Genomic DNA, 27,165 nt, shown 5'->3' with positions numbered 1-27,165 from the left:
ATGGCTATTGTGGCTGAATGCTAAATTTTAAGTTTTATTTCATTTTAAATAATTTAAATAGCCACACATGGCTAGTGGCTATAGTACAGGACAGCAGAGCTAGTGAGGCTAGCTAATGAGTCAGAAAGCTAAGTTCCTGTCTGGGTTCTGTCATTTGTTTGCTTGGGAACTGGGCATGGTTTCCCAGCCTGGCTTGCAGGGCTCCTCAGGATCCACTCTGCACTTGGCACAGCCTGCCTCAGCCACCATAATCACCTTCTCTCCAGCCACAGCCTGCCTCAGCCACCATAATCACCTTCTCTCCAGCCACAGCCTGCCTCAGCCACCATAATCACCTTCTCTCCAGCCATCTCAGGGTCACCAATGCCTGAAGGCACCATCCTCTCCCAGACCTCTGTGACTGTGCACTTGCTACTTCCTCTGTCTGGAATGTCTTCTCTCACCCTGACTTCTGGGCTTTAAAACTCAGAGATTATTTCCTCCAGGAAGCCTTCCTTGATGTCTCTCAGCAAAGTAAGTCAACTCCCTTCTCTAGGCTCCTCCATGGCACCTGGTTTATTACTTTACTAGAGGCCCAGTGCATGAAATTCATGGACTCGGGGGGTCTGGGGGTCCCTCAGCCCAGCCTGCGCCCTCTTGCAGTCCAGGAGCCCCACGATTGATCACCCTGCAGAGGGAGGCCCCGCCCACCCACTCTAGTGCTGCCTGCCAAGTAGCCTGGGCCTCTCCCTCTGCAGGGGAGGGGGCGATTGATTGATCATGAGGCTCTGTGATCGATCATCCCACAGAGGGAGACCCTGCCCACCCTGCAGGGGCTGCACAATCACAGAGGCCCCTCCCAACCCCCTCATCGATCACCCTGCCAGCTGGGCCTCCTTTTGCAGGGCCATCATGGGGCAATGGCGGGGCCCCCCAACCAATCACATTGCATCCACTTTGGCTGGCCTGGCACCAGTGCGTGTCATAGCATGGTCATCTGGAAGGTCATCCAGACGGTCATTCTGCTGTTCGGTCATTTGGTCGATTTGCATATTATGCTTTTATTATTATAGATTGTAACACTAACCATGCAGCTTTAGTATTGGTTGAAAATCCTAGCAAGGGAGAGGGCATTATCTATTTGCTTTTTTTAATTACCAGAACATAGAACAGTAATTAACATTGGCATTTAATGTATTTGTTTGAATTCAGATAATTTTTTTAGTTTAATTTTGTTTTTTAAGAAATAGCGTTCTGTTTCTGACTTGACTGAGGTTGTAGTCAGCTAAAAACCCTGGATCTTTTAATATGAATTGATGAGAGAGTTAGTTTTCCCTCGTTGTTCTCATTCAATTTAATTTTTGAATCTAAATTCAGGACTCTTTGTTTATTTCAAATACATTTCATCTTCTTGCTTTTGGTCCAACAATCCATCCTGTAGAAATCTTTTTCGAGTGGGGACTGGGAACTAACATTCATTGAGTGTCCACCAAACATCAGACTCTCTGCATTTTAACAAGACAGTCTAACGAGATCATTGTTATCCACATTTTAATGATGGGAAAACTGAGGCTGAAGAAGATTAAGGCATTTGCCCGAGGTGGTCTGAGTCCAAAGTTCAAGTGATTTCCGTTACACATGGACGGTAGACCTGCAGCTGTTTAATGAGTGAGCTCTCCACCCTGAGCTCTGTGCCATCAGCAGACAGCATGTGCTTTATGCTTTCATTCAAATAATTGATAAAAATATGGTTAGAATTGGGGGCCTTTCTTCTGCATCTCATCAGTGCATTGGTCAGTGCTCATCGACTGTTCAGCTTTTCTCAGATGTTCTGAACTGGGCTTCAGTGGCTGACATTTCTCTGTTTTTGTCTGTAAGAATACTGTGGGCGATAGCCTTGTCACAGGCTTTGCTGAAATCAATACACACTTTTATGACTATTTCATGTCTATTTTAGGCTGGAATATAGCAACTTGCTTTCTCCAAAGTCCACTGTAGATATCATTTCCAGAGACTCATTGAGACAATATTTTATCTCTTTACACGACAATACAAGTGTCAAACCCTAGAATCTCAGGAGTTTAATGGATATTAGATATCATCTAGCCCTGGACCCAGCGGATAAAGGCTTTGCCCTAGAGTTTAGGATTTACCATCCCAGCTTTGGGAGCATTAGAGCGTCATGGTTCAAAACATGGCCCTTGGGTTCAAATTTTGGTACTATCTCCACCACCTCCTAGCTGTGTGCCTAGGGGAGCTTCTTAACCTTGCTCTGCCCCCGACTCCTCAAACAACATGGGAATAGGGTGTTTCTCCTAGGATTTCTGTGAGGATCAGATGAGATAACACATGTAAAATGTTAGAACCATGTCTGGCACGAAGTAAGCTGTGCATCAATCTTAGCTGTTAGTATCTGGTTAGTTCTGGATGAGTCCATGTTAAGCCTGTGCAGCTAAGTTTTCTCCTGACAATACCATCTACTTTCTCCTGAGTCTTGTCAGGTTCCCAACATGAGCACTGCCAGATACTGTTTACGTGACCTCACGTTGGTCTCGTAACCTCTCTGAGCCTCGGAGTCTTCAGGTGTGACCTTGGTGAGGTCACTTTCCCAAAGAATGTTTGCGGTAGCCTCAGCTGATGTGTATGAAAGCCCTTCATGAACATGTTAGATATTAGTGCTAATGTTGATGTTCACAAAGATCGTAGATATCTAACATTCATTATTTATGAGGTGCCAGATTACTGCTCTGCATGTGCTATTGCATTTATTCCTATAGAAATAAGCATTCTGTATTTTTTTTTTATATCTCACAGTTGGGAGATTAAGGCCTGGATAGGTTAGCAAATTGGCCCGTTTACTCAGGGAGTGAGAGCTGGAGGCCTGGGTCAGAACCCCAGCTCTCAACCACTATAGCTAGGGGATCTTCCCACGAGTCTTTCTGTCTCTTCTCAAAGTTACCGGATTTACATTTTATAAGATAGTTTTTAAACATCTACATCAGAACCTGCCCTTCTGTGTATGTTTCTACTGCTGATTTTATACCAATATCATCCCTAAGGACACACTGGGTTTATAACCTAGGAAAAATATCTTCAGGCACAATAATGGTACAGAATTTTTCCAGCAACTTTTTGATAAAAATGTATCAGATATTCAAAACCATCAACCTGAAACAAGCTCACTCAATTTTGTCTTTGTTGGTGCATAAGTGGTTAGCAGAAGTTTCAGATGGCTTGTTTGGTGGCATATAAAAGGATCCCTCCTGAAGACCCACCTTGGCCTCTGGGCAGTTTTCTGCTCAGGGCTTGCCAGGCCCCTAGCTGACTACTCCCTGTCTGTGCAGGTTGGCGGGTATTTAGTGTCCCTGCCATGGATTGGACCCCAATGAACTATGGAGGAAGATTCTGAAAAGATTGGAGGGATGTGATAGGAAGGTATCAACTCTCCATGTCTTGGAGACCTTGGACACTTGCCTAATAAACCTGTTGAAGGCCATCTGACCAGGACACTAGAGGACATTTTACCTGAGGAAACTGGAGAGTGGTGTGGATGTGAATAGAGTTCTAGGGTGTGCCCCTTGGTTTCTGGAGACCAGGCAGAAGACCCAAAAGAAATTAGGGAGTGGACCTCAAAAAAAAAAAAAAAAAAGAAAGGAAGAAAGAAAGAAAGAAAGAACGGAGCTGCCTCTTCTTTCTGCTAACTTTGGATTGTATTTGCATGGGATTTTGTGTTTATGAAATAACAGCCATATGGATGCTCAAGGATGCATGTGTTCTGGCCTGTTAATCTGAGGAGCAGTTGAAGGGTGTGGGCTTGTCTGGAGGTGGGGTGGGTGGTAACATGAGGAAGGGGCAGTTCTGGGGAACATGGGTCGATGAAACTCAGAGGATCTGGGCATTTTGGCAAGATAATGCTCCCTTCTCATAGATAGTTGTGTATGTATGTATTTATTTATTTTTGAGATCACCATCTGCCCTTCCTCCCACAAAGTTCTATGGATAAGGATGTTACATCTCCTCTGAGTAACTTCTTTCCATGGTGATGACTAGGAAGTAACAGACAAATGCCCACCTTGAATGTACAGGCTCAGAAAGACTGAGCTCATTTCTGTCGCAAACATCAGTAGACAGGCTCAAAGAGCAAAACGAAGGAATAGATTTGGGGAAATGAGAACTGTCCAACAGCTTCCCACATTTCCACTGTGAAAGCGGCTGGGTTTGGAACAACCCTGCACAATGATGAGGTTTCTTATCTCTTTTACCTTCATGTATTTTTGCCATGATATTTTACCAATATTTTTTAGGGTTATGGTGCAGGCCTGGAGAGTCATCCATTGCTCAATATGTATCCCTGAAAAGGACATAATAAATGCCTGTTGTTTGGCTGACACTATACAGTGTGCTTTAGAGACATAGAGCATTTAACCCAGTCCTGTGTTCTCATTTTATTGGTGGTTGGCCCAAGGCCACTGGTAGATGTGGTCTGACAGATTCCATGGGCTGTTCTCTTCCCATTCTTTGTACAGCACTGCCTCAGGTCAGGCCAGAAGACTAGCAGGTGCTGTTCCCTTTTTAGAATGACACTGTGAACTGCCTGCCTGCATCTGTAGGACCCACTGCCTATGAGACTAAAGCCATGGAGGAGTAAAGGATTGATAGATGAGAGAAGAGCAGAGATCTCTTACCCATCATCATAGTCATCATGAAATGGGTCTGAGACATTGTGCTGGGTGTCATTGGGACGTGAGCTTGAGTTGGAATTGGGGCCCTTTGCTGTATTGTCTTCCCTTCACCAAAAGCTCCACTGTCACACTTCCTTTGTCACTCGGCAAAGGACCTTGATTTTCATTAAAATTTGTGAATATTTTCTTAATCAGTCCTCCCTTGCAGGGCACCCATAGTGTGGTGTGGAGGAGGCAATTTAATGACTTTTTCTTGAACTTGCACCTTATTGAATGCTTCTGCTTTTGCAGCTTGTTAAGGAAATAGGTGTTGAGAGCACAGGTGGCTGCAGAAAAAAAACACTTTAATATCCAAATAGAGAGAATAGAAAAGGCTTGCAATAGGTTTATGGAAAAGCAGCCTTATGTTCACCCCCAGGCTACCATTCTGAGGATTCTAAGCTATCATTAACCATCTCTTAGAGATGTTTCTAACCAGTACAGCTTGCCGTGGAGCTCCTATTCTTGAAAATTTAGTAATATTGCCATTGACTTATATATTTTAAAGGTATTCCTAAGTGTGGCAGGATTTCAATTTTGAATGTTATTGTTGGATGTCCTCATTAGTAACTTCACCAAAAATGGTTTATCTCAATTGTAATAATGGGTGCTCCTTCTTGCTCCCTGATTTCCCTTCCCATCCTGTTACCTATCAGCACCACAGAATAATAGAATATTAGAGTTACAGGGACCTAAGAGAAACTCTAATTAAACCCTCAATTATCTGTAAGAAAGCTGAGAGCCAGAGAGGTTAAATGACTGACCACAGGTCTTTCAGTACAAAGCAGGGCCTGGAACCCAGGGCTCCTGATTCTAAGTCCAGGGCTACTTTTGATCACATTTCCTCTTTTCTTTCCTCAGTACCCTTTCTCTGCACAATCACCTTTCTTCTAGCCCCTCATCCTTGCCTGGGGCTTTCTCTTCCTTTTATTAGTTAGCAAGTATATATTTTTGGTGTTTCTCTTAGGTCAGGGCATAGGAGGCTGGATATAGGGATTATGATTAATAAGAAAAGACCTAAGTGAAAGTAGGACTGTCACTCCAAAACAGTAGGCTATACATTTTTTTTTCAAGTGCACATGGAACATTTACCAGGATAGACCATTTGTTAGGACACAAAACAAGTCTAAATAAATTTAAAAAGATTGAAATCATATCAAACATCTTCTTTGGCCATATTGGTATGAAACTAGAAATCAATCACACACAAAAAACTGAAGGACACACAAAGATATGGAGGCTAAATAACATGTTACTAAACACTGACCTGGTTAACAATGAGATCAAGGAAGAAATCAAGAGATACCTTAAAACAAATGAAAATGAGAACACAACAACCAAAAAAATCTATGGGACAAAGCAAAAGCAGAACTAAGAGGGAAATTCATAGCAATGCAGGCCTATTTCCAGAAACAAGAAAAATCTCAAACAATTTCACTTTACACTTTAAAGGAACTAGAAAAAGAACAATAAGCAAAAGCCCAGAATAAGTAGAAGAAAGGAAATAAAGATCAGAGAAGAAGTAAATAAAATGAAGTCTGAAAAAAAATCAATGAAACCAAGAGCTGGTTCTTTGAAAATATAAACAAGATTGACAAACTTTAATCAGACTCATCAAGAAAAAAAGAGAGAGGATCCAAATAAATATAAAAAATGAAAGAGGAGAAGTAACCAAAGAATACAAAGGTCTATAAGAAAATATTACGAAAAACTGTATGCCAACAAATTGGACAATCTGAATGAAATGGATAAATTCCTAGAAAAATACAGTCTTTCAAAACTGAATCAGGAAGAATCAGAAAATTTGAATAGACAGATTACAACTAATGAAATCAAAGCAGTAATTAAAAAACTCCCAACAAACAAAAGTCCTGGACCAGATGGCTTCACAGTTGAGTTCTACCAAACATTCAAAGAAAAAAATGACACCTATTTTTCTCAGACTCTTCTAAAAAATGCAAGAGGAAGGAAGACTCCCATGTTCATTTTACAAGGCCAGCATTATCCTAATTTCAAAATCAAGTAAAGACATTACAAGAAAAGAAAATTATAGGCTGATAACCCTGATGAACATAGATGCTGAAATCCTCAACAAAATATTAGCAAACCAGATCCAGCAATACATTAAAGAGATAATACACTGTTATCAAGTGGAATTTATTCTGGGAATGAAACTTTATTAATACAATATTTGCAAATCAATAAACATGGTACACTGCATAAACAAAATGAAGGATAGAAACCACATGTTCATATCAATAGATGCAGGAAAAGCATGTGATAAAAATCCAGCACCCATTTGTGATAAAACCTCTCAGCAAAGTGGGAATAGAGGGAACATACTTCAACGTAATAAAGGCCATATATGACAAACCCACAGCCAACTCAATGGGCAAAATCAACAAGTGTTTCCCTTAAGATCAGAAAGAAAACAGATGTACACTTTTACCACTCTTATTCAACAAAATAATGACAATTCTAGCCACAGAAATCAGATGATAAGAAATAAAAGGCATCCAAATTGGAAATGGAGGCTGTAAAACTGTCATTATATGCAGGTGACATGATCCTGTACAATAGAGAACGCTAAAGATTCCACTAAAAAACTAGCAGAATTGATAAATGAATTCAGTAAAGTAGCAGGATACAAAATTAACATTTAGAAATGGGTGGCATTTTTATACACCAGTAATGAACTACCAAAAAGAGAAACTGAGAAAACAATCCTATTTACAATTGCATAAAAAATACCTAAAAATAAATTTACCCAAGAAGGTAAAGGACCTGTATTCAGAAAATTATAGGATACTGAAGAAAGAAATAGAGGAAGATACAAATAAGGGGAAGCACATCTTGTGTTCTGGGATAGAAAGAATTGACATCATTCAAGGGTCCATACTACCCAAAGCAATCTATAGATTCAGTGAAATTCCTATAAAAAACACACACAAATATTCCAAATACTTATGTAGAACCAAGTAAGACCATGAATAGCCACAGCAATCTTGAGAAAGAAGAGCAAAGTTGGAGGAATCACGCTACCTGATATCAACCTATACTACAAGGCCATAGTAATCAAGACAGCATAGTATTGGCATAAAAACAGACATATAGATCGGTGGAACAGAATAGAGAGCCCAGAAATAAACCCATGCCTTTATGGTCAATTAATATTTGATAAAGTTGGCAAGAACATACAAAGGGGGTAAGGACAGTCTATTCAATAGGCTGTGCAGCCATGCCTGAGATCCATTGATTGAGGTGTGAGCTGTTTACCCGATTTGCTTCTTCGGCTATGCTTTCATCACGTGTCCTGGCTGATTCGTCTCAGTCCCTTGAAGGCTATGGTGAAATAGCAGGAGCCCCCTGGGTATTCACGAATTCAGCCTGAGAGAATGGGGTGGTTAATTCTTATGTTTCATGGCACCAGCAAACCATTCACCTATGGCTGCTTCTGGCATACACCCAGCTGCACAGGTACCAGCCTTCTGTGATAAGGGTGATGCTGCAGACATTATGAACTCAGGTCTAGCTAAGGGGACAACTTGAGGCTGAGGGACAGAGCCAGAGTGAGCCATGCTAACCCAGAGGCCCTTGAGCACGCGACTGAAGACTCGCAGGCCTTGCTTCCTATCCATTTGTTAACTAACCCGTGTGCATCTGAAGGTTGATCCAGCTCGACTGCTATCAGATACAGGGATTTCTTCCTCAGTATCCTTCAAGGGTTCCCAGAGATACAGAACTTACAGTAAGTGGTGTTCTGGAACGGGCTCATCCCACATCCTGGGTATCCATCATGTGTGTCTCTTCCCAATTCTATGCACACTGATGTCAAAGTGGTAGCTTCAAAGTGGCCATGGAGAACCATTTACACTCCAGAAACCGCCAAGTGCTACACATCAGGGCTTTTGTCTCGTCAGTAAACACTTGTTAGTATAACACTTAGTTTACTACTTAACAAAATACATAGTCCATTCACCTGTGGGACAGTGAGACTTCTGTGCATTGCCCCAGTCTGCCTCTGGGTGGGTATTCTACCCTTAGTCCTACCCTCCGGAATAACTATTACAAGCTAGGCCTGCAGATATTTGCGATTGCCCCAGTCTGCCTCTGGGTGGGTATTCTACCCTTTGATCCGAGTCCTACCCTCCGGAATAACTATTACAAGCTGGGCCTGCAGATATTTGCAGACACCTATGGGGTCCCTCTCAAGTCTTCCCTTTCCAAGCTGAGCATCCTTCGTGCCTTCTGTGTTTTCTCATGTGACCTGGGGGCTCAGTAGGTATCCTTGAACTCTGGGGTACATTGCAGGGTTTTCAAAGGCAAACAAAATTCTCTAGAGGACCCGTGGGCTCTTTCACAAAAGCCTTTTCATTTTCTTTGTATAGTCTGACGCCCCGCGAAGTGAGTGTCAGTAGGAACTAGGGTGTAGTCCTGGGTGTGGTTGCTGATTGCAGCCCACGCTCTTCTTTCCCGCGTTCCTGCCAGAACTCTTGATGGGCTCCAACTCCTCAGAGTGTCATCAAAGCACAGTGTGGTTTCTAAAACAGGTAATTTTCCCACCGCTGTTTTGTTCTCTTCCAGAGGCCTTTGATATTCCCCTTTGCTTTCTTCCCTTTTCTGCACGGTTCAATCATCTGTCTCCTGCTCGCCGAAACCGTGCATCGCATGACAGCGTTTTGAGTCCAGGATTCAGTCAGACACGTAAACAGTGAATTTGTTAAGATTCATCTGGCTGACGGTAACTGGGGCAGAAGACGAGACAAGCGGGTACTGTCTTCATGCCCTAGAGCCGCCACTGCCCACCCTGCCTTCGCAGTTGGAGTCAGATGATTCTGGAATTGACCTCAGTACTGGTTAAGCAAAGTAGCAATACTGTGAATTTCAGTCGTTTTATACAGAGAGCAGAGGCATGGGAGTCAGATGGGAATTCTTTGGTCTAAAAGCATTTGTAAAAGCATGACGTAAAGTTTAAATGCACCTTTACGTCAATATTAATGCTCACGATCTTTTGTTTTGAATGACTGAATCCACTGACCTCCCTAAGAGCAGTGGATGGTGCTGGCCAACAAAAGGCTCTTGGGCCTCTGCCTCTTTGCTGTGTTCTCATCATTGCTTTTCTTTGTCTTTCATTCATTAGGATTTAAGTCTTTAGGAGTAGGTGTAATGGCATTACCATCTTCTTGACAGCTACAGAGAGAGAAAGAAAGAGGAGAAATGTGAGTGTGTGTTTGTTCAGGACTGCCTGTCAGATGGTGAATTTGAACAGAGGCAGCTGTTGTCATGGTGATGGCAGGTTGCATCCCACCACCATGGAAACCAAAGTTAAAAAACTGATGTTAAGGCTGGAAGTCACATGATACATTTTTGTTTTGTTTTCTTTTTTTAAACAAAAGAAAAGGATTTTTGCTTTTCAGTCTGATCTTTTTTTTATTTTTTATTTTTTTAAAGGCAAGATTGGGTGGTGACAAAAATTGCAATGAGGAAAGTGATGAGATCATGAAATGGGCCAACACCAAGTAGGCAGGGCTTGCACCTCATTTTTCGGGGGTGGGCACGGCGGGGAATGCAGTGCGGATTTCCAGGTGTGGGGCCAGAGTTGTGTACTGATGACTGTCACAGGGGTTTCGCCCTTGCGGTTAGGTGACAATCACCCTTTGTCCATCAGCCCAGGACAGAGACTGGAAACCTGAAATTAAGGACTGAGAAAAGACATGGAAATGGAGTCCAGGGTGTGACTTGCTCCAGATATGAGGGTGGCCACACATTGATAAGTTCCGACGATTGAAAAATTCATCTGTGGCCCCTCAGAACCTCAAGGAATGCAGCTCCCATGCTGATTCCCTCTGCTGGGTCAGTCTCCTTGGGGCCTCAATATCCTGCTAGGTCAGTCCCAGGCATGAGTGCAAGGAAGTCCAGAAGGAGCCCATCCAGACACACATTAGGCTCTGGGCCGAGACTCCTTGGACCTCTGCTTACCTTTACTTGGTGTACCTGGTGTCTCACCGTGGGGTGGGCGGAGGGGTGGGGGCAGGGCAGGGAAGAGAAGGCTTGAGGAGAGACCCTGTTGGAATCGCATACTCACTCCTGCTTCATAGTGGGGTCTGGAGCAGAGGGACACAGCCAGCCTTCTGGGAGGACCGCTGGCCCAGGCCCATTTGAACAGGGCTGGCTTTAACTTCCTCTGCAGGCTGTGGAGGGTTGAGGACCGCACTCAAGGCCTGTGCGGACAGACAGGCCAGGCACACCAGCCTCTAAGGATGGCGAGGATGACCAGGAGGGAGCAGACACACTCTGGAAATGCTGGTGGTGGCTCATGCTGTGTCTGCATTTTAGGCACAAGGTCCTGTCTCTGCTGGTCGGTCCTTCCAGGACAAATGTGTGGTTCTCGCAGCCCACGCGAGGGGAGGATGATCTCACCAGCATGATCTCACTGTGCTCCCATCAGGGTCCACAGGAGCTGGAGCCGGGCTTCTGTGGTGGCTCAACCCTCCTGTGCTTAGCCCTGGCCTTGGTGTGATTAATGTCCCCTCTAATCACCAGGAGAAATTACATCGGAGCCATCGGCTTCATAAATCCTCCTCCGGGACTGGTGTTTGGATGTGCTTTCCACAGTCCCGGGGAGGGGGGGGAGGGGGCTCTGGGCCAAATGTCTCTGCGCTCTTCCCGGAGGCCCATTACCATAATTTTCTTTTAAATCCCTCATTGCGGTGGGCCTCTTGAGCGTCCGCCCCGGCTGCAGCCAGCCAGGCCGCTCCCAGAGGCTGCGACCACGCACAGATGCGTACCCCAAAGCTCTTTCAGCCATAGCAGACGCTTAAAGATCGAGTTAGTCGGATAATAAAAAACGTGCATTTGTGTAGCACCTTACAGTTTCCAAAAAGCCTTCATCATCTGATCCGTTTGTATTTCTTGTTTGGTTCTGCGGGAGTGGCCGGGGGGCTTTCCCTGACCTGAGTACCATGTTGGGTGGTTTTTGCAGTGAGAACCCTGGCTCCCGTGTTCCATTGCCAAGCCTCGTTCTCCCCACTGCATGGCAGGTCTCGGGGAAATGCCGAGTCTCCTCACAGGAGAACAGTAGCATGCCAGCCTTGGGTAGCTGCCTTTCACTACCGTTCATGTTTAAGATGTTCTCTTAGGAGGAGTGCTTGTGGGAGTAGCACATTAGACAGGGCCCTTCCCTGTAACAGTCTTCCAGTCAACATCCCACTTGTAGGAATGATATTTATGTGCAGGTGAGGGAAGGGCGGAAAGATATGCACAAAAGCACCTGGGCCGCCTTCTGAGACTCTTAGGCTCTTAGCATTAGACATCCAGACGCAGGGGGCTGGGATGGAAGGGAGTGGAAGGAGACAGACATCCTTCGAGGGGCAGATGTGGGTACAGGAGGCTGAGGCATGCTTCCCCTGAGACTGGGGGCTACTCTAGACTCCCCAGGAGTTCGCAGGCAATGCCTGAGTGGCCACAAGGCTGCTCCCCACAAAAGTGCCATCTCCATTAGGCCTGGAGTCCGGGAGAGAGCACAGCGTTCTGTCTGCCTGCCGTCCCTGGTGGCCCTCAGCCCCTCTGAGCACGTTCATTCTCCGTGGTGTTCTGATGCCACAGTCTGAGAGCTGGCAGCTGGGAGCACAGGGAACCCAGGGGGGTTAGGGCTGCGTGTTCCATGTTCCCCCTGGGGCACCCAGGTTTGCTGCTTGAGGCTAAGTTCTTCCCAGTCCGGTCCCTGAGAGGTGGGGATAGGAAGGCTCTGCTGGGCCAGGCAGAGGGAAGGCTCAGCTCTGTTGACAAGCAGGACCACCACCACCACTGTAGTCTGAGGGGCAGCCCTCCCCTCTCCCCAGCTTTCTGTGCTTCAAGAAGGAAATGAACAAATGGCAGGTGTGCAGGCCAAGTAGGGCTGCTCAAATTAGCTGTGTTGCTAAGGAAACAAGTCAACCATTGGAAGGAAGGAGCTTTGGGTAAAGGAGATAAATCAATAAGTGAACCTATTTTTATCATTTCCCTAATGATTGTCTTAGAGCTGCTAGACAGGAAAGAAAGTTGGAGCAACACAGGTCCTCATTAGCAGGCTCAGGGGGAGAGAGGAGTGAAGGGGTGTTGGGGGGAGGTTGCCAGGAAAGTTTATGAAATGAGGCGGGAGCAGCAGACAGAGACAGATAAGGGAGAGGAGGTATTTTTGCAAGTTTCAAAGCACTTTCAAGGCCATTCCCTCATTGCTCTGGTCCCTTGTTCTACTGTGTTTGATCCTCTGAGGAATCCTGTACTGATTTCCATGACCCTCAGGGTGGGGTGGGTTTTTGTATTCATTGTTTTCTTTTTCAGAATACATATCACTTTAATTGATTTTATAATCAGAAATTAATGCATGCTCATTTTAACACTCAGACAATGCATAAAGGAGTAAAGATGAAAGTGAAAATAACTCCACTACCCCAAGAAAACTCATTCTCCTTCTAGCAAGACAGATCTTTTTCCTTTGTCATTAAAAATTTTTTAACATAGATTGTGTGTGTGTGTGTGTGTGTGTGTGTTCAAATGGGTAAAAGTGTGGAGAACGTGCAGGGTACCTTTTGTGGACATACCTCAGGCTCTGGTTTTCCTGTGCTGTTGCTGAGTGCCCCCTGTGTGCTGGTCCCCAGTGGCACAGAGGTGAATAAGACAGGCAAAGCCCCTGTCCTAAGGCTTCCACACCTCGTTGCTTCGTTAGCTCTGTTTGTTCAAGATTTCAAACCTCAAATCACTGCGGACACCAGGGAGAGAGATTGTCCAAAATGTGTTTAGTGTCAGGCGCAGAATGGGATGGGAATCACTGAACCCCTGGGCAGAAGAAATCAGGGTCCCAGACAGATTTCCATCCACCTGTCCCAGGAAGGGCCGGTTCTTTGAGACCTTGGCAACTTGGAGCTTCCTTTGATCTTCCCAAGTCATACCTTTAGCCTGTGAGGTGCATTCACTTGACCTATGGGCCATTATTTGAGTCCAGGCTCTTCCCTTTGGAAATGTAGTAGAGGTTCTATCAGGCTTGAGGTTCTACCAGCAGGAGAGAGGGGAGTGGTGCCTCTGCGTCAGTCCCAGGGGTGGGGTTGAGCAGGAAACCCTGGCCTGAGCGATGAGCGACTACAACCCTGACTTGTGATGGCTCCTCAACAGAGTTTGCTGCTCCCCTTCATTTATGTCTGCCTTTAACATTGAGTGAGCTCCTACTATGTACCAGGAGTCCTGTAAGCACTGACAATGGAGAGATGGCCAAAACACTGTCCCTGTTTCAAGAGATAGTTGTTGTGTGTTTTTTATGTGTGTTTTTTTTTTTGGGGGGGGAGATAAATAGGAGAAATAATAAAATTGCACAATCAAAGAGCTATGGGCAGAGGGAGAAACCTTCACAGATAAGGTAACATTTCAGCTTGATCTTGACATATTACCGGAGAGAAGGAGAAAAGCCATTGTAGGAGGAAGCAAAAGCACCAAGTGCCCTCTCTCTGTGCTTTTTTCAGAAAGAGAAGTGGACAGGAGGATGGAGGAAGGGCTGTCAGGGAGAGGGGTGGGGCAGCCAGAACCTGATGTCCTCTCCTGCTGTCCTCACCTACGATTTCTCCTTCGCCGTCCTTTCATCTAGTCCACAGACATATGCCACACCCAGAGCCTGATCTTTCCTTCTGCATCAGTATCTCACCTTTTAATTGCCCCAGACATGAATTTATCCTGAGCTGTAGATGATCTATGAGGCCTAAAGGGAGGGCTCAAGGGTATGTGTATTTGGACAGTTTTCAAAATTGTTAGCCAAAGAATCACTGCTCTGAATGGGTCTTTAGATATCAGACCATAGACAGAGAGAGAGGATTGTGGGAATGGGGAAGGGACATGGAAATGAAGTCTTATCAGAAACTCTGAATTACCAAACTCTCACCCTTAGATTCTAGCCCCCGGGCCTTAGGTAGTGCCATTCATTGAGACCTCTTGAATTCTCAGCCATCCCGACGCCTGGCCAGTCACAGGGCGCCTGGCAAGAGCAGCGGGGCCCACAGCCGTCCTCCTGCCCTGAGCGCCCTGAGCACCTGCAGTGGTGATGCCACACCTTCCTGAGTCTAGCCCCATGTTTCTTGCTGAGCCTCATGCATCTGCACTTGGGCTTGGAGCTAGGTGAGTTGAAAGATCCTAGCAGGGAGCTGTACACTCATCTCATCTGACTAGGAAAATGCAGGTGTGTGAGTGGGAGCGAGGAGTGGAGGCTGCAGTGGAGCCGCAGCAATCCAGGTGGGCACTGCTGGGTGGAGGCCTTGGAGGCGGGCAGGTGCCAGGACCCGTCTCGCCTATAGGTCAGCAACTAAGAGCTCCTTTACGTGTAAGTCTCTGGTTATCACTTTAAGGTTTTCAGGGGACTTCAGTCAGACCAGTGAGAGACCGGGCACGCTCCCAGTCCCATTTCCCAGCCCCTGGCCTGGGCTCCTTGCTCGTGTGGAGCAGCTTTCCGAGTTTGCATGGGGCCTCGCCGGCCGCCAGCCGTGGTGAGCAGCCAGCTGAGCCCCACATTTTGTCAACACCCTGAGTGCTCATTGCCGTTGATGTTCATTGGCACCGAGGTCATGGCAGGGACAGGGAGGCATCATGTTAGGATTGGCCTCCTTCTGGCTCCTCAGAAAGGGCTCTGGGCCCTACCCCTTACATAGCCACCTTGGACGTGTCAGGGGACAAGGAGAGCAGTCCCTTCCCTTCCCTCCACTTTGCCAGATCGACGACTCCTCTCTCCCGCCCGGGATTTCAGAATCCGCCGGAGCATAGGTTGCTCGGCAAGACCAGTGGCAACAGCTGGCTTGTGTTTGTCACAACAATTGTTAAAGAATAAAATCCAACATGCAGAGTGACTCAACTCGGAGCCGGTGATCCCTCGCTCTCGCTTTGCTAACAGTCTCCACTCCGCCTCCCCTTGGGCTTGTGGCACAACCTTTCTGCGGGAGTCGGGATGCTGGCACCAGACTCATAGTGCTGCTTTTTCTAAAAGGCCCAGGCGGCCCCCTCACTTGTCTTTAGAAAAATGCAGCAGGAAAAAACTCCGCTGACCATTCATTGGCCGTTGTGTTCCTCGAGGCCCCGGCTTTGCTGTCCTGGATTCAGACTCATGATCTGTCTGTTTTCTGTGGGGAGAATAAGGCAGGGGCAAAGCAAGCTTCTCCTGGCCCCTTTACATGTGCTTCTGGATTGGCTGTTAACACAGAAGAGAGCTCACATGGAGCGAGTTCCTCTTCCAAGAGCCCTCCTACTCAGGCGCACAGAGGTCCTAGAGGAGGGTCCATTGTGACTCCCAGAGGCAGCAGCAGCCACAGCTGTGTCCTCGCCAGCGGTTTGCAGAGCTGGAAGAAAAGGGGTCTGCATGGCGTCAGTGACTCTTCCTCCCTCTTTCCTTCCGTGTTCGGTTCTAGTTAATTCCGGGATGTGTTCTCGAATCCACTACGGAACTGGAGAGCACCTTATGTCCAACTGTATTATTTTATTGGCTCCACATTTTTTTTTCTTGGAGAAGATGCTTTGTGTTCAGCACCCGATCAGAAATGGTTCTAGTTTCCTGGGCTAAGGACCACCCGCCGTCCTGTGCGCTAGAGTGGGGCACGCAGACCGCACAGACACCCTGGGGGTTGATCAGGTTAGTGTGTTTATGTGCACAGCCATCGAGGAGGCTGCGCCGCTCTCTCTTTGGTGAATCTGCTCCTTAACTCCTCCTTCCCACGCCGTTTGAGTACATGATCCTGGCCACCATCATTGCCAACTGCATCGTCTTGGCCCTGGAGCAGCATCTTCCTGAGGATGACAAGACCCCGATGTCCCGCAGACTGGTATGTGCCTGCCTCCTCTCGCCTCTTTCCCCCTCCTCTTCTCCGGTTCCCTTCTCCTTTGCTCCATCACCCGGCCCTTTCCCTCCTCTCTGACCTCCAGGGCTAGGAGGAGCCCCATTGGGATACATTAGGGCAAAATGACTGACCTTTCAGACTCCTGCTCCCAGCAAGTTCTGAGGGCATTGCAGACGCCGTGTGCACACCCCACGGCGGCCAGACAAGAAGAAAGGGCGGGGACAGGATCCAGCCCCTTCCTTCCCTTCCTAAGGGATTGTGAAGTGACGTGAGCAAGGGAGGTCAAGGGGAGAAGATGAAGGACGCTCACAGCCCCTGTCCTCCAGCCCCCTCGCTTCCCACCTGTGCAGGTGTCCCATAGGAGAGAGGAGAGGCCAGAGCAGAGCGGAGGCGTGCCCTCGCCTGCCTCCCTCTCCTCTCGAAGCACAGTCCTCCGCTGACCGGCACCTCTGCTCCTCATCCCATAGGAGAAGACAGAACCCTATTTCATTGGGATCTTTTGCTTTGAAGCTGGGATCAAGATCGTGGCCCTGGGGTTCATCTTCCACAAGGGCTCATACCTCCGCAACGGCTGGAACGTCATGGACTTCATCGTGGTTCTCAGCGGGTGAGTCCTCTGGTCTCTTCTTGGTGTTGGGGGCTGCGGTGTCCTGAAGTGGCTGATGCAGCAAACCCCGGGGTGGCGGTGGGTGGGACAGGAAGTGCAGAGGGAGAAGTTTGAGGATAACATTCTCCCATGGGGCTGGGCCACAGACGACCACCTGCAGGGGAGTGCGTGTCCTCTGCGCAGGTGCAGGTGGCAGTCCGCGGAGCCGCGGAGCCATGGAGTCAAGGTCGGGCTGCCGCTGCTTCTGACTTCCCACCTGTGCTCGGCTAGTGCTGAGCACGTGTCCCGGCTGGTCTTAGCCTGAGGGGCACCCCCAAAAGATGCGCCCAAAGATGCATCAGGTGCAGTTTTCTTTCAGAGATTGGAGAAGACCCCAACCATATCTTCCGAACTGATCAATGAGACGCCTGTTCTGACGACAGTTTTTTATGATTTGCAGATTTTTCAACAGGAGGAGGCATAACATTGAGTCCCACTAATGTTTGATAAATCATTCCTTTGGAAATTAATATAGCATTGCCACACTGCAGCTGACCCAGAGTCATGGGCGGCACATTTATTTAAGTATCTGACAGATCATCTTTCCTGTGGAAATGAATAGAGCATGCCTGCACTGGGGCCGATCCAACCCCATTGGCAGCTTAGGTGATGGGCTTTGGTTGGGGGGTGAGGGCTGTGCCTCATTTGGCTTCTGTGGTTTCCTGTTGGTCTTTGTGGCAGGTGGTTCTTGGTGCCTGCAAGGGTGGGGCAAGCCCGGCCCTTGGGGGAGCCATGTCCCCTGCGGGTGTGGCAGCTAGAGACGGGGCATAGAAGTCCTCTTATCCAGGGTCTAGCAGACGGTAGTTCACACCTGTGAGGGAAAGAAGAAAATGGAGTAGAAACGTGGAGGGGAGAAATAGGAGCCCCCATTTTGATAAACCAAAAGGGGAAGGGGGGCAGAGTAGAAATTTCTTCCAGGGAATAGCCAGGGGCCTCGGGGGTGGGGGGCAAAGCTGAGAGAGGTAAGACCTTGGAAATGTTTGCATGTATCCATTTTCCCCCGGAATAGACATAATACTCCTATTTTTAACCTTCACACCAATTGCAATAAAATGATCAGGTTGAAGGTGCAATGGACTGGAATTTACAAATGGAAGCTCGTAGGCAGCCAGCTCAATACAGGGGACAGATACATAGACAGAGATGATTATTTATGTTGGGAAAACACCTGTTGCCTTACAAAAGGATTTTCTGAAGGTTATTTTTCTAAAAGAAAATTCTGCTGCATTTAAGATACGTTGGTGTATAAAGATACAATTTATACATAGTGTTTCAGAAGTACATGGTCATAGAAAATGCAGCGTTCCTGGGCGATGTTTTATTATTTAGTTTTTCCAGCTTTGTTGGGATGTGATTGACAAACAAAAATTGTATATAGTTAAGATGTACCATGTGATGTTTTGATATACGAATGCATTGTGAAATGATTACCACAATCCAACTAATTAACATATCCATCTCCTTACCTCGTTACCTTTTGTGTGTGTGTGGGGGGGGGGCGGGTTGGTGAGAACACTTGATATCGCTCTCTTGGCAAATCTCAAGTATAAAATACATGATTATTAACTATGTCACCATGCTGTACACTAGGTCTCCAGAATGTACTCATCTATAGGTGAAAGTTTGCACCCTTTAATCGGTATCTCCCCTTTTCCCACGCTCCAGCCCCTGGTAACCACCATTCTTTTCCCTGGTACTCTAAGTTTGATTGTTTTTTTTTTTCAACTTTACTTACAAGTGAGATATGAAAGTTTGCACCCTTTAATCGGTATCTCCCCTTTTCTCACACTCCAGCCCCTGCTAACCACCATTCTTTTCCCAGGTACTCTAAGTTTGATTGTGTGTTTTTTTCCAACTTTACATACAAGTGAGATCGTATTGGACTTTGTCTTTCTGTGTCTGGCTTATTTCTTAGTATAATGTCCTCCAGGTTTATCCATGTGGTCACCAATGGCAGGACTTCCTTCTTTTTTAGGGCTGAATAATATTCCATGGTGTGTGTACTGTACACACACACACACACACACACACACACACACACACACACACACACACACACACACACACACACCACATTCTTAATCCGTTTTTCTGTTCACAGACACCTAGACTATTCCAGCATCTTGGTTATTGTGCATAATGCTGAAATGAATATGAGAGTGCAGATGGGTCTTTTCAAGACAGTGATTTTATTTCCCTCAGATATGTACTCAGAAGTGGAGTTGCTGGTCATATGGTAGTTCTATTCAGTGAGGAGCCTCCATACTGTTTTCCATAGGGGCTGCACTAATTTCCATTTCCATCCACATAGTGCACAAGGGTTCCCCTTTCTCCATAACCTCACCAACACTTATTATTTTTTTTTTACTTTTTGATGATAGCTGGGTGATAAATGTTCCTAAAACCAATAATATATGCTATATAAGTGAAAGGCATAGATGAGAATCTCAGTTACTAAGAAGAGTGATTCTGTGTAGAAGAAAAGTACTGAGACGTGTATGTATTATATGTTAAGATCGTGTGAAGCCTTGGTCTCCCCAAGAAGCATCTGTCAGATGCCATGTGGAATTTCCCATCTCATCTATTTACTTGTGTTTTAAACTATTACATGTTCATTAAAGAAAATACAGAAAAGTCAAAAGAAGGAAAAAACAATTCACGTTTAAGAAAAATTCCTGATTGTTTAGTGGTATTTCCTCCCAGCGCTTGAATGCTAAGCAAGCTCCCTTTTCAGTGCTTGCACTTTTGCTGCCTGTTCTCAATATAGTAAGAGCCTCTTATATGTTACTCCTTATTGTCATTAAAATCTGTACTGAGTGATCAGCATTTTGTTAAGTAGATAGACACAGCGTATTTCTCCATTTTTGCAGTTATTTGACACTTAGATTGGTATTACAGATAATTATTCCGGATGCTCCAACGTATGTGGTTTGGATGTCACGCTTTAAGAGGCATTGTGACAGGTTGAAGTGCTTCTAAAGGCGAGCCTGTTTTCTGCACAGGGTCTGGGACTAGGGTGTGTGAGGCAAGGTGGAGGGCAGACAGGCGGGAGCCCAGCACTGCCTTTGAATAAGGGTTGCCGTGTGGCCGGAGGAGCAGATTTGGGGGGTCAGCAGGGTCCTTCCGTTAGCCTGGCCAAGAAGGTCCTCTGTGTCCTCACCTGCACGCCTGGGGCGCAGGTGCTGAGCCCTCGGCCAAGTCACTTGTCCCCTCTGTTCTCTCTCCACCCAGACCTCACGTCTCTCATTCTTAGTGGCTCTTCAGACGTTGCTGAAAGGCCACTGCTGTCCACCTGAGCCAGTGGCACTTCGCCCTGTTCTTCCTGCACCTACTGACTTCTGTCTCCTTAGCTCACATGTGAACGTGCTCTAGGGGAAGGGCTTGGCGTCTAGAGATGGGCAGTGAGGCTGCGGTTCTATCCCACGGGGCCGGGTGATCAGATCCGGTCTTAGTGTACCCGGTGCTGCTGTCCACCACAGTGCCTCTCAGGCTCACATTTCTCAGGCTGCAACATCTCTGAAACCAGCCTGTCGCACAGTGATGGCATGATGGAGTTTAACTGATGGCATTTCTCTTTCTTCCTTCGTGGTACATAAAATCATGGGGCATTGTATAGCCGTTGGGGTCTGGGATGCGTGAAATGCGTGGTGATACCGACCCGGGGAGGTGGCAGAGCAGGCCTGGGAATCGAGTCACCTGGTGCTCGGAGAGGTGAAGTGCGCCGCCCAAGACCACCTGCCTCTTGACAGCAGGTCCAGGGGTTGCCATTGTGCCTCGTGACCCAGGGCTGGTGCATTCACCCCTGCCCCGTGCAGCCCCCCTTCCAGGCTGCCTGACACCACCCGCACAGCTGTCCCTGCTGGCAGCTCTGACTTCCCACCTCAGCATCAGGCGTCACCTCCCATTTTCCTCCAGTGCACAAGAGGAGTGACAGGTGCCGGAGTGCGACACAGCGCCTCGGGCTCCGGCTGCACGGCTTCTCAGCTCTCGGTGTGTGACTGGAGCGGAAGGAGGGCGGGGGTGCTGAGGTGTCACACAGCTGGCTCAGTGAAAAGCCTCTGTCGCTGACCTTTGCTAAGATGCTAAGAGATGGGGCACTGTCAGAGCACGCAGGAGCACCGCACGGCTCCGCTGGGCTGACTGGGTTTGAGTCCATGTCTTCTTCTAAATTCTCCCATGTTAGGTGCCTCGTTAGTGCAGTAGGTAGCGCGTCAGTCTCATAAATTCTCCCATGTTACTACGCCAAGCACAGGGCAGGTTCCTTCTCGGTTCCTGCCTATCCAGGCACCTGGGCCGCCACATTCTGCCTTCACCTCTGACCTTTTAACCTTTAGTATTCTCAGGTCTGGAAGTTATGGGGAGTTCATGGTGTGAAAGTTAATTTGTGTACATTATTCATCCAGTCCTCATAATCCCCCCAATGAGATCTTGTTATTTTATAGATGAAGAAACTGAGGTTCAGAGAGGATCTGTGACCCACTGGGAGGCGGGTACTGGCTCGGGCCCCAAGCTCCTTCTTCGACACTCATGTTCCCACCGGCAGTCATCTCGCAGTTTTATGGGCTTCGTGGTCTGTAGCTCCTTGAATGCACATTCCTTCCTCCCCTTGGAGCATGTGGGGTGGGCTTAGGAGGAGTGTAATCAGACAGTTGCCCCTGGCCCAAAGCTGAGGCTCATGGTGACTTGAAGGGGACCAGGGCCCCAGATATCTCTCTGTGTTCTGGGAATACAGCTTTCTGGCCTGTGGTTAAGAAGGCCCATAACTCGCGTGGCTTGATGCATAAAGACTGGATCGGAAGTTGCAGCTTGTTTCTTCATGAATTGTCTTGTTCATTCACTCATTTATCAATCCATCCAACCATCCATCCATCCATCCAACCATCCATCCATCCATCCATCCATCCATCCATCCATCCATCCATTTAACAAAACTTGTGTTGTTGAGTACTCAAGCAACTGCTGGGACCGAGGCACACCAAAGTTAATGTATCTTCATTTCTTCTTAAAAACAGTGGAATTTGCTGTGTCTTTTTACAAACTGTGAGCTTACATCACTTGGCGATCTTTTCCTGTATTGGTAACAGTTCAGAAGATGCTATTTCTAAATGTGTGTGAGGCCACCTGGAGAATTCGAAATAATTTTAAGTCATTATTATATATTAGTCTAGGTAATAAGTCTCAGTACCTGGAATAGATGGGAAAGTGATAGTGGAGGGGAGGAGCTCAAAGGCACTGCTGAGCCAGGGCTAAGACAGGAGAGTGAGGGTGAGAACTGCGCCTTTCAACCCTGCTCATCTCTGTAGCCCAGGGCCTGGGTTCTAGTAGCTACTTAATAAATGCTAATGAATTATTAGTTGCTTCATCCCAGATTCTCTTATCACCTCTGGGATACGCAGGAGGGTGCTGAGGGGAATCTGGGGCTGTGCTTCGGGTTGTCTATTCCCAGCCCTGCCGTCCCCCTGGTCTGGCTGAGCCGGGCAGTGTCTACACCCATCTCCCGTACCTGTGACCAGCCCCATTTGCTCATGTTCTGATCACTCTGTTAGGGAATCAGAGCTGGGAGCTCAATCTGTAGCCCAGGAAGAATATTCACTCCAGTAATTGGGCTATTTATGGGATTTTTCTCAGGGGGATTATCCCCTGGGTGGTTGGGAGGGAGTCAGGGCTAAATATGAAGGCCCAGACTCCATTCTGGGAATACAGCTTTCTGGCCTGTGGTTAAGAAGGTCCATAACTCACGTGGTTTGATGCATAAAGACTGGATCGGAGAGGTGGCTGTGGGTGGGGAGGGGTAAGGAGAAAGCACTATCACATCACCTGGCATTGGCCTAGCATGACAGCTGCCATTTATGGAATTACACGCAGGAGACAACACTTTTTATATCTCTGTGGACATATATATGTGTTATATCTAATCCTAAAAATCATACTGCCAGGTAAGAGTTATCAGGCCTGAGTATCACCCATGCCCATTTTATAGATGGGGAAGCTGAGACACAGACACTTTCAATAACTTGCCCAGAGTTAAATGGTTGATATGGTAAAGCCAGAATTTGAACCCAGGCCTGTTTGCCTTCAGTTCGGGGTGCCCTCCCTCAGCCACGTTGCCTCCCAAGCTCAGTGATGTCACCTGTGCTGCCCTAGGGATGTCATGTTGTCCCCTTGCTTCCTTGTGCACCTTCAGGTTCAGGCCACATGGTGAGAAGTGTGCTGCCCTTCCCTCTAGGAACCCTTTATTCTCAGTTGTATGTTGAAGTGTTGGCGATATTACACAGCTGCATCTGAATGTGGGTGATGTTGTTTATTTTTCCACCAAAAAAAACCAAAAAACAAAATCAGCTCAGGACATGCTCTGCCACCAGTTTTCCCAGCTTTGCTGGACCCTTAGCTGTGAGTCCGTGGCCACATCGCTGGAGACTGGGCAGGTGTGTCTGAGCTGGGCTTGTCCTCCTTCCTCTCCTGAGGCCATCACCCCAGGGCCGGGTGATCACCTTCCCACTATCTTCCTTCAAGTCCTTCAAGAGACATGATCGAGTACCCAGAGCGTGCCAGGCACTGTGCGGGGTGTGGGTGGGCTGGACTGAGTGCCGCCCACCAGGACGCCGCGTCATGAAAACCCAGAGTGCCAGCAGCCTCACTTTGGGGGACTTGGGGAAACGCCCTGAAGGAAGCAGCATTTACCCTGGGATGTCAGGATGGGCAGGTAGCACTGAGCTAAACAGTGAAGGAGAGGAGTTTTTCTGGGAGAAAGAGTGCAACGTGCAAATTCTTGAGGGTGAGAGCCAGCGAGCAGGATGCTTTGGGGACTTGGCTGGTAAAAGGGTGGGAGGTGAGCCCGGAGAGGTCAACAGGGGCCAGGGTGGCCCGTGCCGGGGAGCTGGTACTTTGGCCGAGGGCAGTGGGGCGCCGCTGCAGGCTTTGAGCAGGCGTAGAATGATTAGTGCTGCATGGGCTTCTTTAACTGAACTCAACTCCAAGGACAGGGCATGGAAGGGAGAAGGAAGCCATGGCCATATCCTCAGCTGCCCTTGGAGAGGATGCATCACCCGGCAGGGAGGGAAGACAAGGGAACAGGGAAGAGAAAAGGCCCGAGGAAATGCTGCAGAATTGCGGGGAGCTGCCATGGCCCACCCGGTTTGCCGCCAGTGGCACGTGCAGAGACGTGCAGCCCGAAGCCTGTGGGTAGGAGGACGCTCTCTGGAGCTAAATATACTCCCGTAGGTATTTTTGGAGGGTTTCTGTAAGGAGGCCGCCCTAATATACGAGTTTCCTGAGCAGCTAACGATCGAGGAAAGCACACTTTTCCTCTCAGAGCACAGTCTCTGGGGTGCTCAGAATGTGGGGGAGGTGTTGCGATCGCAGCCCTGGGGCCCCCGGCCCAATTTAAATCTCCGCGGTGATAGTATGCTAGCACTTGGTATTTATATCGCATCTCTGTGCGGGGAGCTGGGCAAGATTCTGCAGACCCGTTTTCTACTCGTCTTCTTTGCTCTCAGTGGGCGAAGTGGGGAGGTGGGGAGCAAGGCAAGGATGGAGTGGAGGGAAGAAGGTATGAGAGCTTGTCAGTTGCAGATGGGGAAACTGAGGCTGAGGTGACGTAAGGGGCTTGGAGCTACTCAGAGGAGCTGTGTCAGTAGAAGGAGACGAGGTGTCCCACGCCTTCATGCTGATGTTGGGGTGCTGTGCCAGCCCTTAGGCCAGGCTGCCCCTCCAGTTCTCTCTCCCTGCAGAGCTGGTGGCTACGCGCCTGACGGACCTCCACCTCCTCACAGGCTCCTCCTTCATTTCCCGCTCCTCCCCAGGGAGCAGGCTGCTGCTTGCAGCCTCTCCTTCCATCAGAACATTCCTCTTTCCATTGCCTTGCCCTCCAGATGGCCAGTTCGAATATGGGATTTTGATTCAGGGGAGAGGTGGGCAAAAGGCAGAATGTGGAGCTGCCAGGTCTCCCGTTAGCTCTGCGCAAGGGACACACCTGCTCCTTCAGGGAGAGTCCTTTGAGAGGCTCCGGTGGTAGGTGAGAGGCGGCTGAGCTGGGATAGCTCTGCGGATGATCGACAAGTTTTCTCTTGCATGTGCTCTGTCTCTCTTCTATACTGAGATTCATCATTGATTCATTCAGCAGATATACCTTGCATGCCTATTCATTTCTGGGTATAAAACACTGGTGTTGGATGGTTTCTCTGCTGAGAGGCTGCATCTTGCCACCTTACTGATTGACAGGAGCTCAAACCAGAGAGAACCGAGTGGGGGCCTGAATGGGCCGTGGTGTCAGCAAAGGGGAATGAAGCCAGAAGGGCTGGAGGAAGCTTCAGACTCCCCGGGTGTTTGGTTTGGGACTAGTTTCTGCCTCTACCTTCCTTCAGGGCCACATGGGAAAGAGACTACGGCCAGGTGCTGAGTCAGACCACGGGCCTGGGATGGACCTCCCCTCTGAAGGCTGCTCAGCACTGTGCTGAGTGTGGGGAAGAGGGAGCCGGCTGGACAGTCGGGGCCCTGCTTGCAAAGCAGAGCTGGACACAGCAGACACGCCCATCCATGGACTCACAAGTAGAAGTGAATATGAAGAGGAGTGTTTGCATTTCTGTTGTGTGGGTGACATAGGGCTCCTCACGTGGGAGAGGTTTGTGTACTGTCTGCGTGGTAAATACAGCCCACAGTTCAGCGTAATGGTGTCACGGAAGTGGGAACCGCAGCAGCTCTGTGTAATTAATGCGCAGGTCACTGAAGTCAGGAAATGGCAGAGGTGGCCAGTGCAGAGCGGAGCGGGCAGGTGTGAGCCGGGAGAAGAGCAGGTAAAGGAAGGTTTAGGCTGGGCTTACTAAGGCTTAATAACTGAACTTTAGACCTGAGAGATGGATGAATTTGTCTACCTTTTTCTTATTAATTAGTTTTCACAGAGGAGAAAACTGAGGCCCGAGTGGCTAAGCCACTTGTCTGGGGTGGTGGGCAGGGGCTGGGATCCTGGTTTGTGTCACTCCAAATCCAGGACTCAGCTGTGGTTATGTCCCATTACCTGTGGCACTACTTGCTGCTTGATGGAGTTCAGGCCACCGAGCTGGCGGCGTTAAGAAATGAGGTTGTTTTTGATCAGGTGGCCGCAATATATATGCACAGCTTATACGAAACAGTTTCATCTAGTGGAATAAATGGACTCGGGGCCCTGGGCCCCGGGCCCGAGCCTACCGTACATTCTCTCTGTGACACTTCCTCTCTGTGACAACTACACCATCTCAGCCTCAGTTTCCCTTATGCAGCTCACTTAGGAAATGAAGGCAGCACCTGCGCTAGCTGCCTCACCGGGTCCTGTGATAAGAAAATAGAATGATGACAATGCAGACACTGCTGGCGACGGCTCCTAGTTCTCCAGGATCCTGCATGTTCTTCTGTAGGTGGAAGCCTTCACATGCCATGTCAGCACTTCCGTGTATCGTTTTTAATGTAGAAACAAAGGGCAAGGCGTCTCCATTTTACACGGGGGAAACCAGAGCTCAGAGGCTCAGCCACACGCTCAAGGCCAAGCAGTTACTAAGGGGAGGGATCAGCGTTTTAATTCTGTTCTCAACAATTCTAAAGCCCATGCTGGATCCACCGTGTAGCCACCTCAGCAAAAGTGCTTTGAAAGACAAGGAGGCAAAATACGAAATCCGGGAGCAGTCAGAGCTTCCCCCACAACAGGGATGTTATGAAGATAAATGTTAAACTACACGTAAAGCATCCGCGTGCTTTCGACAAAAGGTGTAGAGAAATGGAAAGTAAGGTTCTGTAGACCTCGTTCCGAATAGTCATTTATCTCCATAAAACCTGCAAACCTCCGAGACAAGTTGCATTGCAGCCTTTTGCAAATCTCAGAACTACGGTGAATTTAAACATTTTCATTCGCTGTCATTTTGTTTCAAGACAGAAGTTTACGACAAATTGAGCATAGGACATGTCTTAGTTCTTTTTAGTAGTGTATCTAATTTGACCCCAACTAGTC

At 47.9% G+C, this 27,165-nt stretch overlaps 1 protein-coding gene across 1 annotated transcript in view; it reads left to right on the top strand.

The window, feature by feature from the left end:
* Positions 1–27,165, top strand: part of CACNA1E (calcium channel, voltage-dependent, R type, alpha 1E subunit) — a 340,306-nt gene that overhangs the window by 66,439 nt on the left and 246,702 nt on the right. Inside the window, exons 3-4 of the mRNA XM_005880270.2 lie at positions 16,423–16,528; positions 17,011–17,150. Of these exons, the coding sequence (XP_005880332.1) occupies positions 16,423–16,528; positions 17,011–17,150 (246 nt within the window). The remainder of the gene's footprint in view (positions 1–16,422; positions 16,529–17,010; positions 17,151–27,165) is intronic.

Source organism: Myotis brandtii, unplaced genomic scaffold (genome assembly GCF_000412655.1).
Source record: "Myotis brandtii unplaced genomic scaffold, ASM41265v1 scaffold630, whole genome shotgun sequence".
Classification (NCBI taxonomy): domain Eukaryota; kingdom Metazoa; phylum Chordata; class Mammalia; order Chiroptera; family Vespertilionidae; genus Myotis; species Myotis brandtii.
This window is presented reverse-complemented; position numbering and strand designations above follow the sequence as displayed.